The sequence below is a fragment of the Microtus pennsylvanicus genome, chromosome 3 (assembly GCF_037038515.1).
Source record: "Microtus pennsylvanicus isolate mMicPen1 chromosome 3, mMicPen1.hap1, whole genome shotgun sequence".
Classification (NCBI taxonomy): Eukaryota; Metazoa; Chordata; class Mammalia; order Rodentia; family Cricetidae; genus Microtus; species Microtus pennsylvanicus.
Window position 1 is genome coordinate 94,861,903 of NC_134581.1, and position 20,657 is coordinate 94,882,559.

The following is a 20,657-nucleotide window of genomic DNA, read 5'->3' on the forward strand; positions in this document are numbered from 1 at the left end:
GACAAGGTTTCTCTGTAGCTTTGGAGGCTGTCCTGGAAACTAGCTCTTGTAGACGAGGCCTGCCTCTGCCTCCCAAGTGCTGGGATTAAAGGTATGTGCCACCACTGCCCAGCTTCATATTTGTTTCTTAAGGAGAAAAAAAACATAAACTTGAAACCAGTTAACTGAATGTGATGGTAGTCTCCCACCTACTCCATGCAATGCCCTATGCTATGTGTTGCTATTCAAAGGTAACTGTAAAGTTGATAAACATTAAGAAATATCCGTATTTGTTTTTGTAAGCCAAGTACTTTAGAAGTGAAACTTCTGTTTTTTCATATTAGAGTATAATTAGAAGGCCCAAATATTTCACTGTGCATGGAAACAAACCTACCTTTATCTTCTTAACCAGCTTATTCTCTTCTTCATCATCTGTTTCTGGAAATTCATATATTTTAATTTTATGTTCTTGGATTTCTTTCATTATCTACAACAGAAGCAGGAAAAGTACACCACATATAATTATGACATAAGCAGTTATTTTCCTTTTTCTTGGATTTTCATGAGACACCTCAGTTTCTGGTCATTTGTTGTTCATATTTAAATACCAAAACCTATTATTGGAGATCAGGGAGAGAAGGTAAAGATGCTTGCCATGAAAGTCTGGGAGATTTATAAACGTAGAAGGAGAAAGAAAGAAAAAAAACAACTCTACAAAATTATCCTCCAACATCTACAAGTATGATGTGGCATATGCACCATCTTTCCTTCACTCTCGTGCACACACGCAAACAGCAAAATAAAATTTAAAATATTTTTAAATTCAATTACTTCAGAAGTGTCAATCTTATGGTTATCATCCAAAAATAATTCTACAAATGAAAGAATATTTATTCTAGAATGGCATTTATCCAGGTGGTCTCTATCTACTATAATGGTTTTTGATCATTCGTTTAAAATGAATGTGATTCTTTCTCTTGATATAACTTACTATAAAACCTAAGCAACATAGCTTAAAGTCACCTAAAAATAATAGAAAAGGGTAAGTAAAAAAATTACAACATTAGTCCTAGGAGAAAGGTATACACTCTAACAGAAAAAGCTATTACATGAACAAGCATACACACATAAATCAAAGGCTAGACAAGCAAGTTAGGAGAAAATACACACTAGAAGTAAAGAACCTCAAGACTTAATAATAACAGAAATTATCTATTTCAAATTAAATTACCTTGTCTAAGAGGATTTCAAATTCACAAGGGAAAATACAGATGTCCAACTAACAGTCACCTACCTATACAATTCAAACTCCCAAAACAACCCTCCCCTTGTAACTTGTACTACTGTGCTCACAACAAAAGACTCCAACAGCCATATAGAGGCTGTAAACAAAATGAGATATATGATTGCTATGCTAAACAGAAATAAACAGGAGTAATCCCTGCACAGTGTAGTAGACACCAGTAATCCGAACACTTGGAAAGCTGAGGCCAGAGGACTCAGAGTTCTTTGCTAGCCTAGGCTGAAGAGTGAAGACCTAGCTCAAAAAAGAACAAGTTATCAATGGCCATCAATAGGACCATGCCTTTAACATTGGGCATCTATCTACTCTAAAAATAAATCAATGGCTGGGCAAGGTGGCACAAACCATTAATCTCAGCACTCAGAAGGCAGGTTGATCTCTGTGAGTTCATGAGGTCATCTTGGTCTAAATAGTGAGTTCCAAGCCAAGAGCTACACAGTGAGACTCCTGTCTTGAAGAATAAAAATGAAAATACCATCCCACATAAAAAAAAATGAAAATACCTTTTGCCACAGGCAACAAATAAGTAGGACGGACTCTACTAAGGAGAGGTAACAAGCCATGTGGCAGAACGTAGATTAATATCAATGAGTTAATTTAAGTTAAGAGCTAGCTGGGAACAAGCCTAAGCTAAGGCCAAGCTTTCATACTTAATAATAGGTGTCCATTTCATTATTTGGGAGAAAGTGGACAACAAAGAAAGTCCAACTATGAAAAATTGCAGCAGTGATCCTTAGTCAAAAGTTAAACACTAAAATTATGTAAATGAGCATTTTGAAAATAAATGCTAAAGCCCCAACTTCCTTTATATAACTAATGTCTAACAATTGTTTTGAAAAAATTCCAAATCATTTCCTGAGTAAGAAATATGGCTCTAAGATAAAGAAAAGAAACGAGCCTAGAAGCACAGTACAGAGTTAAAGTACATATACCAAAGGCCTTGAGTTCAATGCTGGGTGAAACGAAAGAAAAAGGATGGGGGATGGGGGCAGGGGAAGGGCAGTAGGCACATGACCAATCTTAAAGAAGAAATCATTACTAATACTAATGTATCCTTTCAACATCTAACTTCTCAGAATAAATCAGTATCAATATAGAGTTATAGACTATTCAAGGCAGAAACTTAAGAGGCAAAGATAGAATTGCCTCAACGTGGAGTCCAGTCTGGTTATAGTGACCCCATCTCAAATTACAACAATGGAGAAATAAGACAAAAGAAGAAAAGGAGGAGGAAAAGGGGCAAAGAAATAAATGAGGAAAGATGAAAAAGAAGAGAATGAATAGAAAGATGGAGAAAAAGAAAGGAAGAGGAAAAAGATATCTGTGATGAAAATATTGGTAGTAAAAGCTGTCTAAAGATGCCAAAATTTGTATGAATTTAACACCACTTCAAGAACATTGTTCATTTTGTAACAAGTTTTAAGGTATTCTAAAATTCGTATTTCAAAGGTTTTAAAAGGTATGTTGTTACACAGAAGCTTACAAAGATAATAAGATAACAAAAATATAAGGCTTATTTTAAATATAATACAAAATCATTTTTTAAACACTGATCAAAAATTTAAAAAGACTATTGGAATAGACAGACTTTCAAAAATTTAACTTAGATTTCATAAATTCCATATATAAAAAACTGAATACAACAAAATGAAAAAAAATGTATCATTAAGAATATTATTACAGCCTGGCAGAGGTGGCATATGCCTTTAATCTTAGCACTTGGGAAGGAAAGGTAGGTGGATCTCTGTGAGTTTTGAGGTCAGCCTGGTTTAGAGTTCCAGATAGCCAAAACTACACAGAGAAACTGTCTCAAAAGAAGAAAAAAACAAACAAAACAAAACAAAAAAAACTAAAACCAAAAAAGGGGTGGGGGATTGCTACTGCAATAACAGGGCATGAGTTTGGGGAAGGAAGCTTAAATTCATATATTTGTGTGTGTGTGTATAATTTTCTAAACATTTATTTTATTAAGTAATACAAACAAAAGATTCAAGAGAAAATATGGAAGATAAATAGACTAAAAATAACATATTGATTAAAAATGGCTAGAAAATCCAAAAGTTAATTCATTCTTCCTTACCTGCTTTTTAAACTGTTGGCATTCCTCTGGTGTGAGAGTGTCTGCTTTGGCAATTAGTGGGATGATATTCACTTTTTCATGCAAACGTTTCATAAATTCAATATCCAATGGTTTAAGCCTGAAATATACAGTATTTAATATGACTGAATACATCTGTTTGAAGGAAGTGATTCTTCACATTAAATGCAATAAGCTATTTTACTTATCAGAAACACTTTGAAGATGTACTGGGTCAGCCAACATGCAGAACAAGAAGGACTTTAAGAAGCAATGGAGTGGTTAAGAAGGCTTTTTGACTCTTGCCTTTGAAACACCCTGGTCACTGGGTTATGCCCCTAAAAGAGGAATTGGAAAAACCACAAAGGTTCCTAGTAGAATTTCCTAGAATCAGCTTTATATTTATTTATTAAGGTTAACAAGGTAGTTGGGTTTTTTCCTGTGAAAAATAGTAGTCCTCTTTCTATATATGCAATTCTTGTTGTCAATTATCTTTCTTAGACAAAATGTTAAAACGTCAATTTTCAATATGCCTCTCTGTTATTATCATTTGGCTCTGGCATCTAAGACTTCCACTATAGTACCTATCATCACTAATTTGCCCAGAATTCAGCATCTAAAATATGATTGCTTCACCAGTTCTTCTAGAATCCTTAGAATTCTCTTTGCCAGTTAGGTCTTTAACATGTGATTTCCTCAGAATTCTCTGCTAGGTCACTTTCATTTTTAACCTTACATTCTGTATGACTAACATGAATACAATAATTTAGGACAAAAAATTACCAAATCCATACCCACTCAAAATTTTATCTAACCCAGTAGTTAGATATGACATTAGCAGGTGACTGTAGAAGGTACTAAGACTACTGTACAGACCGAGGGATGGAGAGAAAAGCCTGATTCATTTACCAGATTGTACGTAACTACAGCCTATAGAGAGTAGGTCATTTGTAATTCAAGATCAAATTCACTGCCGCATTCTTTCAACAAATCTACTAAGTATATATCAACAGGGAAAATTCTGCTCCATCTTTAAAAGTTATTAAGCTGAGCAACTGTTTAGGAACAAGCACAGGAAATAAAAATATTCCCTTATGACAAGCAAGAAATGGCTTAAAGTCACACATATCATTTAAATCATATTTCTTCTCTTAAAAAAACTCTTTACTTCTAAGTGATTTTTAGAAATAAAAAATACCCCCAAAGGATAGAAGAATGTAATTTCATGAGAATCACTAACTCTTGGAAAGAGTCTAAAGGATCTGTTATAAACTCACTGATTCTATTAACTGTACATAGCATCACTAGGCTGACTTCTACGAAACTGTGCTAATAAAGTTAAACTAGGGCCAGGTGGTAGTAGAGCGTGCCTTTAATTCCAGCACTCAGGAGGCAGAGGCAGGCACATCTCTGTGAGTTCAAAGCCAGCCTGGTCTACTGAGTGAGTTCCAGGACAATTATGGCTTCACAGAGAAACCCAGTCCCCCCAAAAACAAAAACAAACAACAACAAAAACACCCACAATAATAAAGCAAAAGAAAAAACCGTTACACTAGAAAAATTTTTCAAAAAGCATAAACTCAAGAGCTACCTAAGTGCTCATAAAAAGCAGTATATACAGTGTGTGACAGTTTGGGGTTTGGTTTTGGCTTCAGGGTGAAGAATTGGCTTTCCTGAGAATTGAACATAGAACGTTAAACTGGGCTATACCATAGTCCATTTTTTCCTTTATTTAATTTTTTTTCTTTTGGTAGGGTCTTGCTATCAAAAAAGACATAGCCTAGCCTGATCTTCAGTTTGCAATCTCCTAGCTTCAGCTATCCATACTGAGACTGCAGACATGAGCCACCGAAGCCTGCTGGCACATCGCATTTCTAAATTATTATTATTTTTTAGTCCTGTAAAATAGATGTGCTAGCTTAGTGACATAAATGCATAAACTTCTGGCAATACTACACAATATTAAGCATAAAAGAATCCTTTTCAAAAAATAGTAATTACATATAGCTCCTTGTTCTACCAGAGTGAAAAATGGGCATCATACTAGGCAGAAGAGACCAAAACCAGAGAATGAGTTTATACTACTCTAATTTGAGTACTGGGCGACAACACTACTTAGTTTATGTCATACAATAGTCTAGTTATTTTGGTAAAGAGTGGGTAGAAAGACAATGATTAGGTAGTTAGATTATGTTGTGATTTATTCCTCCCCCCCCCCAAAAGACTGAAGAGTAATGGAAATATTAATAGCTAATAATGACACTACCTACCCAAAATAGAAGAGTACAGTTTTTGTTTTCTTTTTAAAGAAGAGGTTAGCTACAATCAAAAAGATCAGTGTGAACTACTAAAAGATGGTAATTCTGACCTAAATACAGTAATCTTCACATTAAAGTGTGACAAAACATTTAGAAAGAAACAACCCAAGAAAGCACCTAACACACTTTGTTTTTATTATTATCACTTTTTCTGTTTGGATTATAGTAAGTTTACTTGTTTAAAGGTTGTTACCTTGGAGTTTCTTAGGATCTCCATAATCTCAACATCTATGGCTGTCTTTTTAATTTGATAATTTGACCTCTTATAAAAGCATGGCTAAAAGAAAAACTTGAAAAAAAAACTTAGTTTTTTTTTTAAACTCAAAAATCTGACTGGAAATTGGAAACACTTCTTTTTATGAAGCAGATGAAAATGACTACCCTAGGTCTTAAACCAGTTGTTCCAATCCACTTTAACATGGTATTAGGTTCTGTTATAAATGATCTAGTTATATGTACTCCACAGACACAATGTTTCTAAAATATTCACACAAGATGAGTAATATACACAATATAAACAATAAAATAGCAAAGCATCAAGGTACTGACCCATGTCCTGAAGGAGCAATGAAGTATAAACAACACTGCACCCTGTTATCGGGCATCTGACGTCTGTTCACTCGAGATTCTGCATTTAAGTAATCCTCAAATTTACTATCAATGTAGTCAATAACAGGCTGCCAGCTGTACAATGTAGAAAAACAGAACAATTAAGTTGCAAACCTACAAAGGAATGAACTGTTTGACAATTAAAGAATAGTAGTTTTAATTTGATTTAAAAAATATTAGTTCACCAGTAGACAACACCTTGAATTGTTCTGCACACTGATTCAAAAGTAGGTAAAAATTAGGACTGGGGAAATGGCTCAATCAGTAAAGTACCTGCTTTGAAAGCATATGAGGACCTGTGTTCCAATCTCTAGAACCCATGTAATAAGCCAGGCATAGTGGCATGTGCCTCTGACACCAAGCTTACAGAAAAGTATTGGGCAGAGACAGATACATCTCTCAAGATCACTGAGCAATCAGTCTAGGTAAACTGATAAGCTTTACCCTGTCCCAAAAATTAAAGGTGGAGAGCAATTAAGGAGACAGTAACCATATCTGAATGTACACACACAACATACATTCATGCATGAAAACACACATGTGCGCGTGCACACACGAAATAGCTTAAAAAACCTACATGAAATACATCTTGATTTGTTAATTTAAAAAAAAAAAATGACTTGTCCTTTGTTAAAACAAAGTTCTGATATACTATTTTCATTGATAATATTTTAGAAACTGAAAACAATTACATCTACAGTTTTAAATGTTCAACAAAGATTAAAGAATACAAAAACCTCATGATTAGCCTACTGGATATTTTAAGAGTTGAGAAAAAAAAGAGTTGAGGAAAAATGTTCATCTTTTGCAACTCAACATCAATGTGAAACTCAAGGAGGAAACAGTTTGTAAATACTAATATAAAATTATTTTGGACGAGAGTTTCATGAGTGTCTGTCTGTCTATCTATCTATCTATCTATCTATCTATCTATCTATCTATCTATCTATCTATCTATCTATCTCACACACAAACATATATAGACACACATATATTATTAGTATAAGAAGTAGTAACTCCACTGCTTAAAGAGAGAAATCAGAGGTTAATGCAAGAGGATTTAAGTTCTCAACCATCTTTGGAACCAAAGAAATCACATCTCAAAACACCAAAATAGAAAAAAAGACAGAAAAACAAAAAAACAGTCCAGGAAGAAATGTTTCCAAGTAAGAGATATAGCAAAGTTGGTATATGAACCCAAGTCCTAATCATTTAAAACGTAATGATTCTCACTATTAAGTTTTTGGTTGTTCTAGGTTTGTGTTATTGTTTATAACGCAGGGTCTCACTGTGTAGTTCTAGCCTAGAACTAGCTATATGGACTAGGCTAGCCTTGAACTCAAAGATATGCCTGCCTCTGCTACCCAACTCATGTGATTAAAGAAATGTGCCCAAAAAAACCCAAAATAATTAGAAAAAATAAAATAAAAAAGAAAAGAAATGTGCCATCATGTCTGGCTAAGTAACTACACAAGTATTTGAAATGACCTGGGAAACAATGGGGACAAACATTTCTTACCAATTACTATTATCCACTGCATCTCCAAATCCTGGAGTATCAACTATCGTCAACAGCAACTGAACACCACCTTCTTTGATTAAAACTTTGGATTGTTCCACCTGTAAGAGTCATTGATGTACATGTTAATTATATATTATGTGAGTTGTTTCCTATAACAAGAGGCAAGGACATTCAAGTTTCTCAAAACCAATTTGGAATCTGTTTACAAATTAAATCTAACCACCTACAAGTTTTCTGTCTGTCTGACTGTCTCTCTGTGTGTGCATATGCAAATGTGCATGGTGTGTGCATATATGTACACATGTGTGCAGGTGCAGATATACCTATATGTGCATGGCTGTAGAAGCCCACGGTTGATGTGGGAGTCCTTCATCAATTGTTCTTTATCTTATGCACTGAGGCAGGGCCTCTCAATTGAACCCAGAACCTCTGGCATCACTAGTCTGGCTAATCAGACTTTGCTCTGGGTTTGTCTCTGCCACACTCACTAGGTCTTGACAACAGTTTTGGATGCAGATCACAACACCAGTCCTCACACTAGGACTGAACTTTTAACCACTGAGCCATCTTTTCAGCCCCTATATTTTCCTGAAAATGATTGTGGCCATTAGAGTCGAGTTACTTCAAAGAAAAACACATGTAAATAGTATGGCAAACTCATACGTCAAGTGTCTTCAGAAGTTTGCCTTAAACAACAGCTTTATTTCCTGACAGAACTTACAGGTTTTTTTCTTGAAGCCCGTTGTATGTCTAAAGGTATATATTATCTGTCCAAAGCATATGCTGTTGTGATAACTACAAACTATCAACTTTCAGGCATCTAAGAGAAATCAATCACTGTTTCTAGAAGCAGAAATACTTTCCCTAGGGGCTGTAGATGTACTGATAATCTAACTTAAAGGAGACAAGATTTGTACTCAAACTTTGAATGTCAAAATGTCAAAAATAACATTAACACTATCAGATGTGAGGGGGAAATGTGATCAAGGAAACATGAAAAGCAGTTTCAGCAATTTGTGTTAAGACAGTCTGATATACTTCTAAGGACTATGCAAATAAGGATACCTTTCCCCTCCCACCTGGCATTTTAACACGTTTGCTGGTCAATAAAGAGTCTGTGAAGCTTGTTTAGGCAAGAGTCATTTGCAACCATGTCCAAAAATAGCACTTCTGAAGTGACAAAATTGACCTTCAACTCTACCTTCCAGTACAGCAATTGCTGTAGTTATGTGGTTACTTACCTTTTGGAATGTTGATGCGTGCAATCAAGGAATTGATTATTTAGTTTTATTTCATGTGAATAAACTTAAATAGCTCATATGTAGCTGTCAAACTGAACATTTTATGTTTACTACAATAGAGAGTTTTTTGATAAAAGTAGGTTATTATCAGAAGCTACTGAAATTGGGGGAAAGAAAGCCAGTAATTCAGACATGCGCGTCTATGAAAGGCATGCTTCCTATCTCTCAGAAAAGTCTCAAATCAATATTCTTCAAACTGTTTTGATCTTGGCTCATGTTATCGGTGAAAATTGAGTATCTCAAACATAAGCATATTTATCTATGGGCAATCTGAATATTTAAAAGTATTAATTAAATATTACTAAGTATGACGTTTATATAGATTAAAAACTAAATACCAATAAACAAAGTTTTAACTATTCATCAATGTTAGATTATCAAGAAGTTCACACTTTAATTCTTATGGTTCTTTAGTCAAAAGATAATCTGATCTAATCTATATCTCAAAATATCTTGAATTCATTCCTCGTTCTTTCATAAGTTATTCATTAATGAAATATGTAATTAAAAGAAATTAACAGAGCCTAGAGAAATGGATGGCTCAGCAGTTAAGAGTACCTGTTGCCAAAGAACCAAGTTTGGTTACTACCAGTCACATCGAAGCTTGCAACTAACTCCAGTTCCAAGAGACGTGACAACCTCTTTTAAACCTCTGAAGGCACCGTGTACACGGTGTACATACACACATATATTTTAAAATAAATGTACTCCAAACAATTTCTGGTTTTCTTATTAATAAGTCCTATTACTCTTTCAGTAATAGCATATATTAATAACATATCCTAATTCGCTTGTATTTTAAGACTGTTTTGTATTAAGATTAGTCACGGAGTCTGTAAGTAAAGTGACAAAGTGATTATTTAGCATTTTCAAGACCTCAGTACCATTTTCAAAAAAAGTTCCATTTGTTGAAAAATGAAGCTTTTAGGTATTTTGATGGGTCTGTTTATAAAGATATTTTCTGTTTCTGGCCTATGAAATTTGGTGTATCAATAAATGATCAAATACAAAGAAGTCAGCAACAAATGGAAAAAATTTTAAAAAAAAATCGAATGCCATTCATAGTATCCAATTTTATCATATCATCTGGTTTTGTAAGTATCCTCACGGGAGCCATGAAAAACAAACTAATACAAGCCCAGGAATTTCAAAGTTTTCAAACAATCTGTTCCAAATGGTCACTTTCCCATGCACTCTTCTTAAGCAGGTCACATCAGCACATTCTAAAGCATCTCAAGAGTTGTCTAAGATTAAATGTATAACTTAATGCCAATGGAATGAAGTGATACAAAGAAATGAAGCAAGGGCATTTTCTGCTATGGTTTTCTCTAGAAACTAAGTAAAACTAGATTTCATATTGTTTATTTGTGTTGTTGATTTATTGAGGCATGTTTTGATTCTCTTCATCCAACAAATGAAAGATACCACTATTTTAAAATTGTAGTTTTTCAATCTAGAAGCAAGTCAAGCCTTCAATGTTTATTATTCGGTTTTAAAACTTAAAGGACTACCAAGTATATTAAACTTTTTAATCTCATGTTCACAAGGTATTTATTAACATAAATAAATGTTATTTAATTAACTGAAAACCATATTGAAGAAAAGGTTAAAAATTCTGTCAAGGATTTACACCTTTACTCATACTTCCTTAAGAAGTAGCAGCAAGGCCAAAGCTCTGAACAGACAACCTGATGCATTTACTTGGCTCAAAGACAGGGAATATTCCATTTAATAATACCTCAAATGTTTCTTTAGAAAACATAAAGTGAAAAAAATCTGGGTGTGACAGCATAACATTGTAATCTGAGCACCCAGGAAGTAAATTACAGGCTAGCATTGGGATCCTGGGACTATTCATTTATAAGTATCTGCTCTAGTCCTTTTCTGCACAGCTATCGTCCCTCTTCACTGTTACTGCCGTTGCCATCACACCACTTCACCAATTCTGAAAGGCACCTTACTAACAGCAGCATCGTGTGATATTTTCTATGTTTTCCCACTAGAGATCCTTGAGAATGTTATGTCCTTCATTACTGTACAGACAAACCTAGTGTGCAAAGCACTAAAATGTTCATGCAAACAACCAGCTCAAAAAACAAAAAAGGAGCATTATCTACAGGAACATTTAATCGTGCTTTATGAAAACTTTTCAAGAAGTCCACAAATCTGAAGAGTTTATTTAAGAGTACAACTTATTGCTTTCAATTTTTCTCACCTCCAGAAATTGTAGAGCTACTTCACCTGTATCACTATAAAATGACGTCTAAAGTGATATACGAAACTTCACACCAAGAAAACATTCTACAGTATATCAACATAAATTTGCCAATCAATAAATTAAAATTGAAATTAACTAAATCTCAAATAAAAGACAGTTTCCCCACCAAGGAAAGATAGTTCACAATCTTACAGTGACGAAAAGACACCATTTTTAAAAAACAATAAAAATATGAAATAAAATGTAGTAACTATATACATATACTATGATATAGTTTGTTAAAATTTGTCAATATTGGGATCTATATTTGAAATAAGAACAAGAAGAGCACAACTTCTTCCCTTTTCTTTAATTTTAATAATCTACTGGGAAAAAACATCAACCAAGAGAGAAGTAATTAGGCACTATTGCATTCACTCTGTAATATCCTTAAAAGTACTAAGGAGAAACATTTTCCTCTCTGACCTTCTCCCTGAAATAAACTGAAACCAGTTTACAACAGTCCAGGAGTATGTAAATATTCAACTTTGTAACTACAACAACTTGAGAATTTAAAAGAAATGCAAATTATTTGGGTTTTGCCTCATCTGATATACACTCACACTGAGAACAATAGTATAGAGAAAGCCAGGACTAGAGTCTGCTCACATCTGGAAATGCTCCATAGAGGTCCTCAAGCAAACACAGGAGATTAAGAATTAATCTCAGAGTTCAAGTGAGACCTTCAATGAGGAACAGAGACCTCAGAATCGACTCTCTATTAGTTTAAATACTTAGTAATCTTCCAAGACCATAAATGTCAACAAATCTCTCCCTCAAAACACAATTTCCTAAAAATATAACATTCAGGAAGGCTACTGGCACTGTGGTATTATTTATTAGGGTTTTACTCTTTGGTCACATCATAGGAGAGGATTTTTCTTCTTTCATTTTCTGACAACTGGAAATGTTCTAAAAATCCTTCAGATCACAAAAACCACAGACATTTGTCTCTCAAAACTCCAGAGAGTATGCCTATATTGGTCTATATTTATAAAATGGGATACAATAATGGTAGATCAAACCCTCTACTAAGACAATTTATTACATCAAGGACAGATTATCTGCTAGACTTCTGGGCCGAGGCTGCAAAGGATGATCACATTCTAACTACACTCAGACCTCTTGACTCTTTTCTACAGTATGTCATGTTCTTCCCTGAAAGTAAATGAGTAAAAGTTTCAGCTTTCTAAATAGATTATAGCTGGGAATAAGACACTGAAATGTTTAAAATGTCAGGGATTCATATCTAGATAAAGAACTCCTGGAAATAAGAAAAAGTCAGGAAATATTAAAATGACCAAAGCAGTTAAATGAAACCTAAGTAGCCAATGAGTAAAGCAGACGTGCTCAACTGAACTACAAATGGAAACAGATGAAAGAAGTAAAATGTCTTTGTCTTTACACATACATATACAACAGGATATTTAAATGAATAAAAAACAGAAACCTAAATGTTTATCCAAAACAAAAAGGACATGCTGTGATATATTTCTACAAAAACTGTAACTATCTAGTCTTCAACCTCATCAAAGACCTGAGAAGGAACGTAGTATTACCTAAGTTAAGTAGGAAGTGCAAGCAAGTGATTTCCGAAAAATGCAAGAAATGCAAGGAACAGCTGGCTGCCTGGACAGTCACCTAACGTTTCTCTGTAATGTTGGGGCATCCAACTTTGGTTACAGGCCTAGAATATCTGACAAGACCATTTTTAGAAGCAGGAAAATTTGAAAGACTGTCCTACCCTGTCTTGGCAATGTTCAACAATTGCTTTTCCTTGTATCCTGCTTGTCTGGACTGGACACAGCAGTCGAAGCAAGGGCAGTTTTCTGCCCATTAGGCCAGTTTTGCCAAGAAGAAAACAAGCTCCATATGGAGGGTCTTCAGTGCCCACCATTCTCTCAGGAGTAAATCGGTGTTGCTAGGAGCAGTTGAGCCTCATATCAACAGAATTCTAAGTTATTAAAACATTTAAATGCCATAGTCTATAGGTTTTTAAAGCATCTGAAGATTACCTAGCTTTATGGAATACATCTTTGTGCATCTAGAAAAACTAACATAATGTAAGTATGACAAACATGAGTAACTATTAACTTATAATTCTTAATAACCTATATAGCTTAAAGAATAAAGTGTCATATTATAAAAAGAAGCAGTCTTTAAACAGATGTACAACGTAAGAACAGTGACCTCAAAATCATGACAATATATAAAAGTATCTTAATCAGAGATGGGAATGTATAATGCAATGACAAAAATATCCTTAATTTGCATCAAAATACAAAATATCCTAAACAGAAGTAGAATACATACAGTATGACAAAAACTTTACATTTGTATTAATATATAAAAATATTTTAGACAGAAGTAGGAACATTATATTCAATATGACAAATACAATTTTGAATTTATACCAATACACAAATTATCTTGGCCAGGAATAGAAAAATAATTTTATATTTGTATCAATATACAAGAATCCATACCAATGCAAATTATCTAAAACTGATAGCTGCTATTTTAGTTTACAAGTAGATACAATAATCTACCTTATTATCCTATCTATCTATCCCCCTTTTTTCTATTCCCACATTGGGTGCCAGGTGAAGTGAAAATTCACAAAAGTCTAGTTTGTAATTTATTAAGGGGTACAATGGAAAAATAGACTCATGAATACAGAACAAGATATAAGCTGCTACTGATCCAGCTGCGTTGTCATGCCATTTTTCTCAAGGGTGATAATGGACCAACCACAAGGTTTGCCCCTGCTCTGACCACCCAAGAAAGAGCATGCTACCCCCTCCTCAGTTTTATCTGGTCATGCATTCAGAGCAAACCAGATCCATAGGGTTAGTCACCCCAAATGTCATTGGCTAAAAGGGTTGAGCTCCCATAATACTATCCAGTAATGAGAAAGAACAAGTACAACAAGCATGAACAAGTGAGAAAAATAATTCTAGGTGAAATAAATCAGCTTCAAGAATAAACCTACATGAAGTTCAAGAACATCCAAACTAATAAATCTAGAGAGGTGGGGTGCTTATCTTTGGGGAAGGAATGATTTTCAGAACAAAACTAAATAAAAAGGACAAAGGAAAAAAATATCACAGTACTATAGAATATCAGTGACAGCTATGTTTTATGAATCCTACTTAAAAGATGCTTCTGGAATTTGTAGAATAACAAAATAACCATAACTATAATATCTCAATGAATGTTTTGTCAAATACATTTCTTTGTCTTAAATCCCCAAATTACATGTTAATATTTTTATCTATTAAAACACCCAGTAACTCTTGCTAGTGTATTCCTCATTTCTAGGGGTGGGGAGAAAACTGTCAGTAAAGTACTTGCCACAGGAGCAAAAGGACCTGAATTTGATTCTCCAAAATCCATGTAAAAAGCCACTCAGGAGCAGCAGTGTGTATTTGCAATGCCAATGCTGAACAGTGGAGACAGGAATCCACTGGATACGTTCACTGGATAGACAACATAGCCTAAGCAAACTTCCAGCCAGTGGAAGACATATCTCGACCACCTTAGACTGCCATTTAGCAAAATAAATCCGAAGTGCTAACTTGTAAAACTGATAGTGCATCGTTATTCATAAAGTAGGAGGAAAAGAAAAGCTAATCCTTTTTTTAAAAGAACTGATTAGTCTATTCAACTCAGTCATTAAACACCTAAACGCATGTGTGTTTGTGTGTGTGTGTGTGTGTGTGTGTGTGTGTGTGTGTGTGTGTGTACAAACAGTTCAGATCTGAAACTTGTCTCTTTCATTTATTGCATGATCTCAGGGCACAGCACAGTCTGTCTCAAAAATCATTACTCACGTAGATTTGGAATTGGCTCTCTACAAGTTAGAACAACAATGAGAACTTGAAAAATTACCTAACCAAGAATAGTTTTTGTAAGTCCATGACAATATCTAGCAGATTATTTTATACCAAATACATCTGACCTTAGATGCTATAAATTTCCAAGTTTTCTGATGTTCAATATTAAGATCTACATTTGAAGATAAGTTTTTCTTCTTTAAGATTAAAATCTTTAATATTAACCACAAAATAAGCCATGTAGGCTCACATTCTTAGGAACATTTTTCTGTAGGTAATTTTAAAGTTACATTTTATTCCCTCTCTAAGCTAAATGAGAAATAAAATATTTTCTTCACAAAAACACTCCTTAATCAAATGCACCAGGCAGTATGATATGCATGTTTCTGCCCTTCCATCTTGTACAGTGGTATAAATCCAGCTCTAAACCCACGTGCCTCAACAATATGCCATATCTTACTTTATCAGCCCACCAATAAGCTTTGAACCAGCAGTTGGAGCAGTGCTACCAAAGTAAAGTATATGGTGATCCGCATAAGCAGATTTAGATTTTCAGTAGCCACTTTAAATATAGTTGATACAAAAACAATGAAAGAGCAGGATGGCGGTAGTGCACGCCTTTAATCCAAGCACTGGGAGTAATGCAAAGGCAGGTGGATCTCTGAGTTACAGGACAGCCCAGGACTACCCAGAGAAACTGTTTCAAACAAACAAACAAAACAAGCAAATAGACAAAAAACCAATGAGAAGTCAGATTCTTTTTTCTGCATGCTAAGTGTTGAAAATCATGAAGTACATTTTACAATTGTGGAATATCTCAATTTGGAATACACTTATTACAAAAGCTCAGGAGCAACAGGTAGTTACAAGCTATTGTATTGCAAAGTATAGATTTAAAATCTAGAGCAGTGGTTCCCAACCTGTGGTTACAACTCCTTTTGGAGTCATGTATCAGCTATCCTGCACTTCAGATATTTACATTAGGATACTGAACAGTAGGAAAATTACAGTTATAAAATAGCAACAAAATAATTTTATGGTTGGGCCTCACCACAACATGAGAAGCTATATTAAAGGGCCATAGTATTAGGAAGGTTGAGAACCACTGCTCTAGAGTCTGACCTTGTTTAAAAAGTGTGTTCCACCAACCAGCAGCATCCACACTACTTGGGATCCAGTCTGACCTCACACATACAAGACCAGGAACTATATTTAGTAAGATCTCAGCTCATCAGCATGTATCATAAGACTAAGAGGTGAAAACTGGACCATATATAGTTTGGCAGTCTTACATAATTACCACTGCCATTTAGTTATCATATGGTATTAACTCATGCCAATAGGGGAAATGTTTTATATATGGCTGTCCAAAAAAAGAACCAGTTAGCACATGGAGCTCCAGAGCACTTGAGATGTTTATAATGTAATTGAGAAATTGCATTCTATATTTTATTTAATTTATTGTTTTGACCTTAGTCATATGTGCAAAGAGTGTATCATAATGGATAACATAACTCCAGAGTTACTCCTATATCACAATGGAATTTCTAGGAGGGTCATCAGATCACTTATGGCAGGTTCTAGTTAGGATAATACCTCTGATCATGTATGTATGTTTTTGTTTTAGTTTAATCAAGTCGTGTTTAACACTTTCCACTAAAAGTCAAATATGAATCTACTTCTAGACACCAAATAAAATGAATGTGTTGTGTGCTAACATGACTGTTACTAATTAACAACAATAACATACATACCTGTACAGTCTTTTTTATTCTATGAGAAGGCCCTGGATACTCTGGAGAATATAAATCTGTGAGGAACAGTGAGTTGATTAATGTTGACTTTCCTAGTCCAGATTCACCTAAAAGAAAAAGGAAGAAAAACCTGTCAAACTCAGCCAAATTATACAACAAATATAATAATGCTAGTGTTTCACTAGTTAGTGACATTCAAATATACTATAAAAACTCCACATTAGTGCTGGAAAGATGGTTCAACCGTTAAAGAATAAACTCACAATCAAAAATATCAAGACTTTATGTAAGAAAAAACTTTTTTTTTCCTCTTCATTTATTCTTCTCTTATACAATACATCTACTCCTCCCAGTTCTGCACACCACCTCTCCTGTCCAGATCCACTGCTCCTACATTCATTTCCCTTCAGAAAAGAGCAGGCCTCAGTTTCACACTAAGCCTGGGCTAGGGTAATCACCCTAATAGGACCTGGAATCACCTAGAAGACAAACTTCCAGTATACTTTTATTAGGTTAGCCTCTGGGCATGTCTGTGAAGGATTATTTGATTTGAATAACAGATGTAAAGAACCTTAAAAAGGAATATAAAAGGAAGCTAGGTGAGAGGAAGCAATCAACTTTCTCTGTTTCCTGCCTGGCTACAGTGACCAGCTGCCTGAAGCTTCTCACACCAAGCCTTCCCTGCTCCAATGGACTGTGACCCCAAATAAACACTTCTTATTGTTGATCTGTCAGGGTTTTTTTTCCTTGCTTTTTCAAGGCAGGGTTTCTCTGTAGCTTTGGAGCCTGTCCTGGATAGAACTTGTAGACCAGGCTGGTCTCAAACTCACAGAGATCCGCTTGCCTTTGCCTACTAAGTGCTGGGATTAAAGGCGTGCGCCACCACTGCCTGGCTCTGTCAGGGAATATACCACAGCCACAGGAAGAGACATTGACCAAATAAATTCCACACTGTCAAAGGGTTTTAAAATGTTTAATAATTTACACCCATCTTTTAAAAAAAAGTAACAAATAATATTGTAACTGACATTTTAACAAAAATGTGTTTTAGTGACCAAAGACAGTCACATTAAGAAAAAAAAAAATAAGCCGGGCGGTGGTGGCGCACGCCTTTAATCCCAGCACTTGGGAGGTAGAGACAGGCGGATCTCTATGAGTTCAAGACCAGCCTGGTCTACAGGACAGGCTCCAAAACCACAGAGAAACCCTGTCTTGAAAAACCCAAAAAAAAAAAATTAGTTTACATATCACTGCTTCGTGAAAAAGTAAAAGTACTAATCTTTAGTATAGACAATAGTGAATGACTAAAGACATTAAAAAATGGAAACCTGGGACTAGAAAGATACCTTAGTAGTGGTTAAAAGCATACTGCTCTTGCAAAGGAACCAAATTGGTGCCCTATACCCATGTCAGGTAGCCTACAACTGTCTGTAACTCCAGTTCAAAGGGATCCAATGCCTCTAGCCTCAAGGGTACTTGCACATCCATGCACATGCCCAACAAAGAAGAGAAAAGGCTAGGGCATGATTTCTCCTGTGGTATCTTTTTTATGCTTAGTATATAGTACCAACCATACCAGTTTTTCCAAAACATACATAGCTTTAAGGTACACATTATACAAGGTTATAAATATGTTATAAAATATAATGATGATTGATGTAACAGTTCATGCATTTATCTTTACTAATTAATGCACAATAACAGGCATGCTTTGAAATAATAACATTTAAATATGCAGGTTGGGTTCTGTTTATAATAGCTCACAAAAGAGGTAAGATTCTTACAGCTTTAAAAAAAAATCCAGAAAACAAATAGAATGGTGCAAGTTCTTCATTGATATTTACATTTGAATTTTCTAGCCTCAAATGGATAAAGTACTGTAAAATTGCATGGGAGAGATAAAGGAGTTACTTTAGAACTAAGAACACAAGCAGGCTGGAAAGACACTCCATGCAAAAGAGGTAGAATAGTCATGCTAGTATCACACAAAATACATAAGTCAAAACTGTCAGTACAGTAAAAAAAAAAAAACCCTTGTATGTTTAAAAAGTATCAATTCACAAACACTTATAAATATACAGATACCAAATAGCAAAATTTCAAAGCATGTAAAGTAAACTGTTAAAGGTGAATAGTTCTATAATTATAGCTGGACACTTCAATCATAAACAAAACTGTAAGAAGGAACCAAACTGAAGTCATTTTGGATAGAACTTCCATTTTAAATAAGGGTCAAATAAAGTTCAAGTTGCCAAGACCTCCCCAGACCTCCCTGGATAACTGACATCTTGGCTGACAAAGTGAGACATGAACTGTAGGCAAGACATTTATGTAAACCAACCAATGAGAACAAGGTAAGTAAACCATATAGGGAAATGTTCATAGGACAGTCCCTAATCCCTGAATCCTGATTGGTGGAAAATGTGTAACTTGGCACAGATGTTTGTGGTTTTCAGGTTTAAAAACTCTAACATTCTGGCTTGGGGTCACAGTTCAGCTCCCGAGTCTATTCTGCAGCCCTGATCAATCAGTAGCAACTTGATTACAGTAAGTTTTTGTCATCTGCATTGACTTGGTGTGTGAGTTGTGTTGGCTCCAAACAGATCCCATAACAAAACAACTAGATGGGCAATAAAATAAGGAAACAAGATCTGAGCTATATTGTAACCAAAGTAGACCTAACAATATAGACAAGACACTGAACCCAGGTGACTAATAGGCATTTTGCTCAAGTGTAAAGTAAACATTTTCTAGGAATGACTAAAAGTCTTCATATGCCTTTAAAAATACTAAAGTAAGTTCTCTGTGGTGCCTCCTAGGTGTCTGGCTGTGTGGAGATGAAGCTACCTGCTGTGAGAAACTCTGTAACTTCTAAGGAGCACATGGCCACACAAGTGGCTGCTGATGCTCTGAGTGAAGAGTGGAAGGATTGTGTTGGTCTGAGTCAGTGGTGGGTACAAGATACAAGGTTTATTCATGAACCAGGTATGCGGATCCATGGCAGAGTGCTCCTGCAGAGTGCTCCTGCTGTTGAGTAAGGAACAATCTCGTTATAGGCCATGAAGAACTGGAGAGAAGAAGCACAAGTCTGTTTGCGGATTTTAATCTAAGTATTTTCAACTTGGTTATTTTAAAAAAAAAGATATATCTGTCTGGCCTGACAGATACTTCTGTGTCTCATTCGTTGAGAACTAAAAAAAGCTGGCAGAATCCAAAAGCTTTTCAATCTCTCTAAAGATGATGTCCTCCAAAATATTATCAGAAAGCCCTTATACAAAGAAGTTAAAAAGTCCAGGAACCAAAACACCCAAGATTTAGCGTCTTGTTATTCCATGTGTCCTGCAACAGAAACGCCGACTTACTGCCCTGAAGAAACAACACACTAAGCATGTAAAATATGCTAACTTTTGGCTAAGAGAATGAAGGAAGCCAGGAACACACTGCCAAGAGACAGAAACTGTCCTTGTTAAGAGCATCTACTTTTAAGTCTGAGTCCAGACTTTGAAGAAAAAAAACTGAAATGAAAACATATTTCTCATCAAAATTAAATAAAACTGAGGCTGTGGAGACAGCTCAGTGAGCAAAGCACTTCGCAGTGAAAACGCAAAGACAAGAGTGTGATCCCCAGAAACCATGTAAAAGCAGGATGAGATACTGGGGAGGGAGGCAGAGACATGAGTGTCCCTGGGGATCACCAGGTA

At 35.1% G+C, this 20,657-nt stretch overlaps 1 protein-coding gene across 7 annotated transcripts in view; it reads right to left on the reverse strand.

Annotated features, from left to right (window-relative positions):
• Septin7 (septin 7) overlaps positions 1-20,657 on the reverse strand; it is a 325,981-nt gene that overhangs the window by 13,084 nt on the left and 292,240 nt on the right. For all 7 annotated transcript variants that reach the window (XM_075966504.1, XM_075966502.1, XM_075966498.1 and 4 more), the window contains exons 3-7: positions 16,957-17,063; positions 7,806-7,906; positions 6,227-6,361; positions 3,363-3,480; positions 374-466 (exon numbers count right to left, since the gene is read on the reverse strand). In XM_075966504.1, coding sequence (XP_075822619.1) covers positions 374-466; positions 3,363-3,480; positions 6,227-6,361; positions 7,806-7,906; positions 16,957-17,063 — 554 coding nt within the window. The remainder of the gene's footprint in view (positions 1-373; positions 467-3,362; positions 3,481-6,226; positions 6,362-7,805; positions 7,907-16,956; positions 17,064-20,657) is intronic.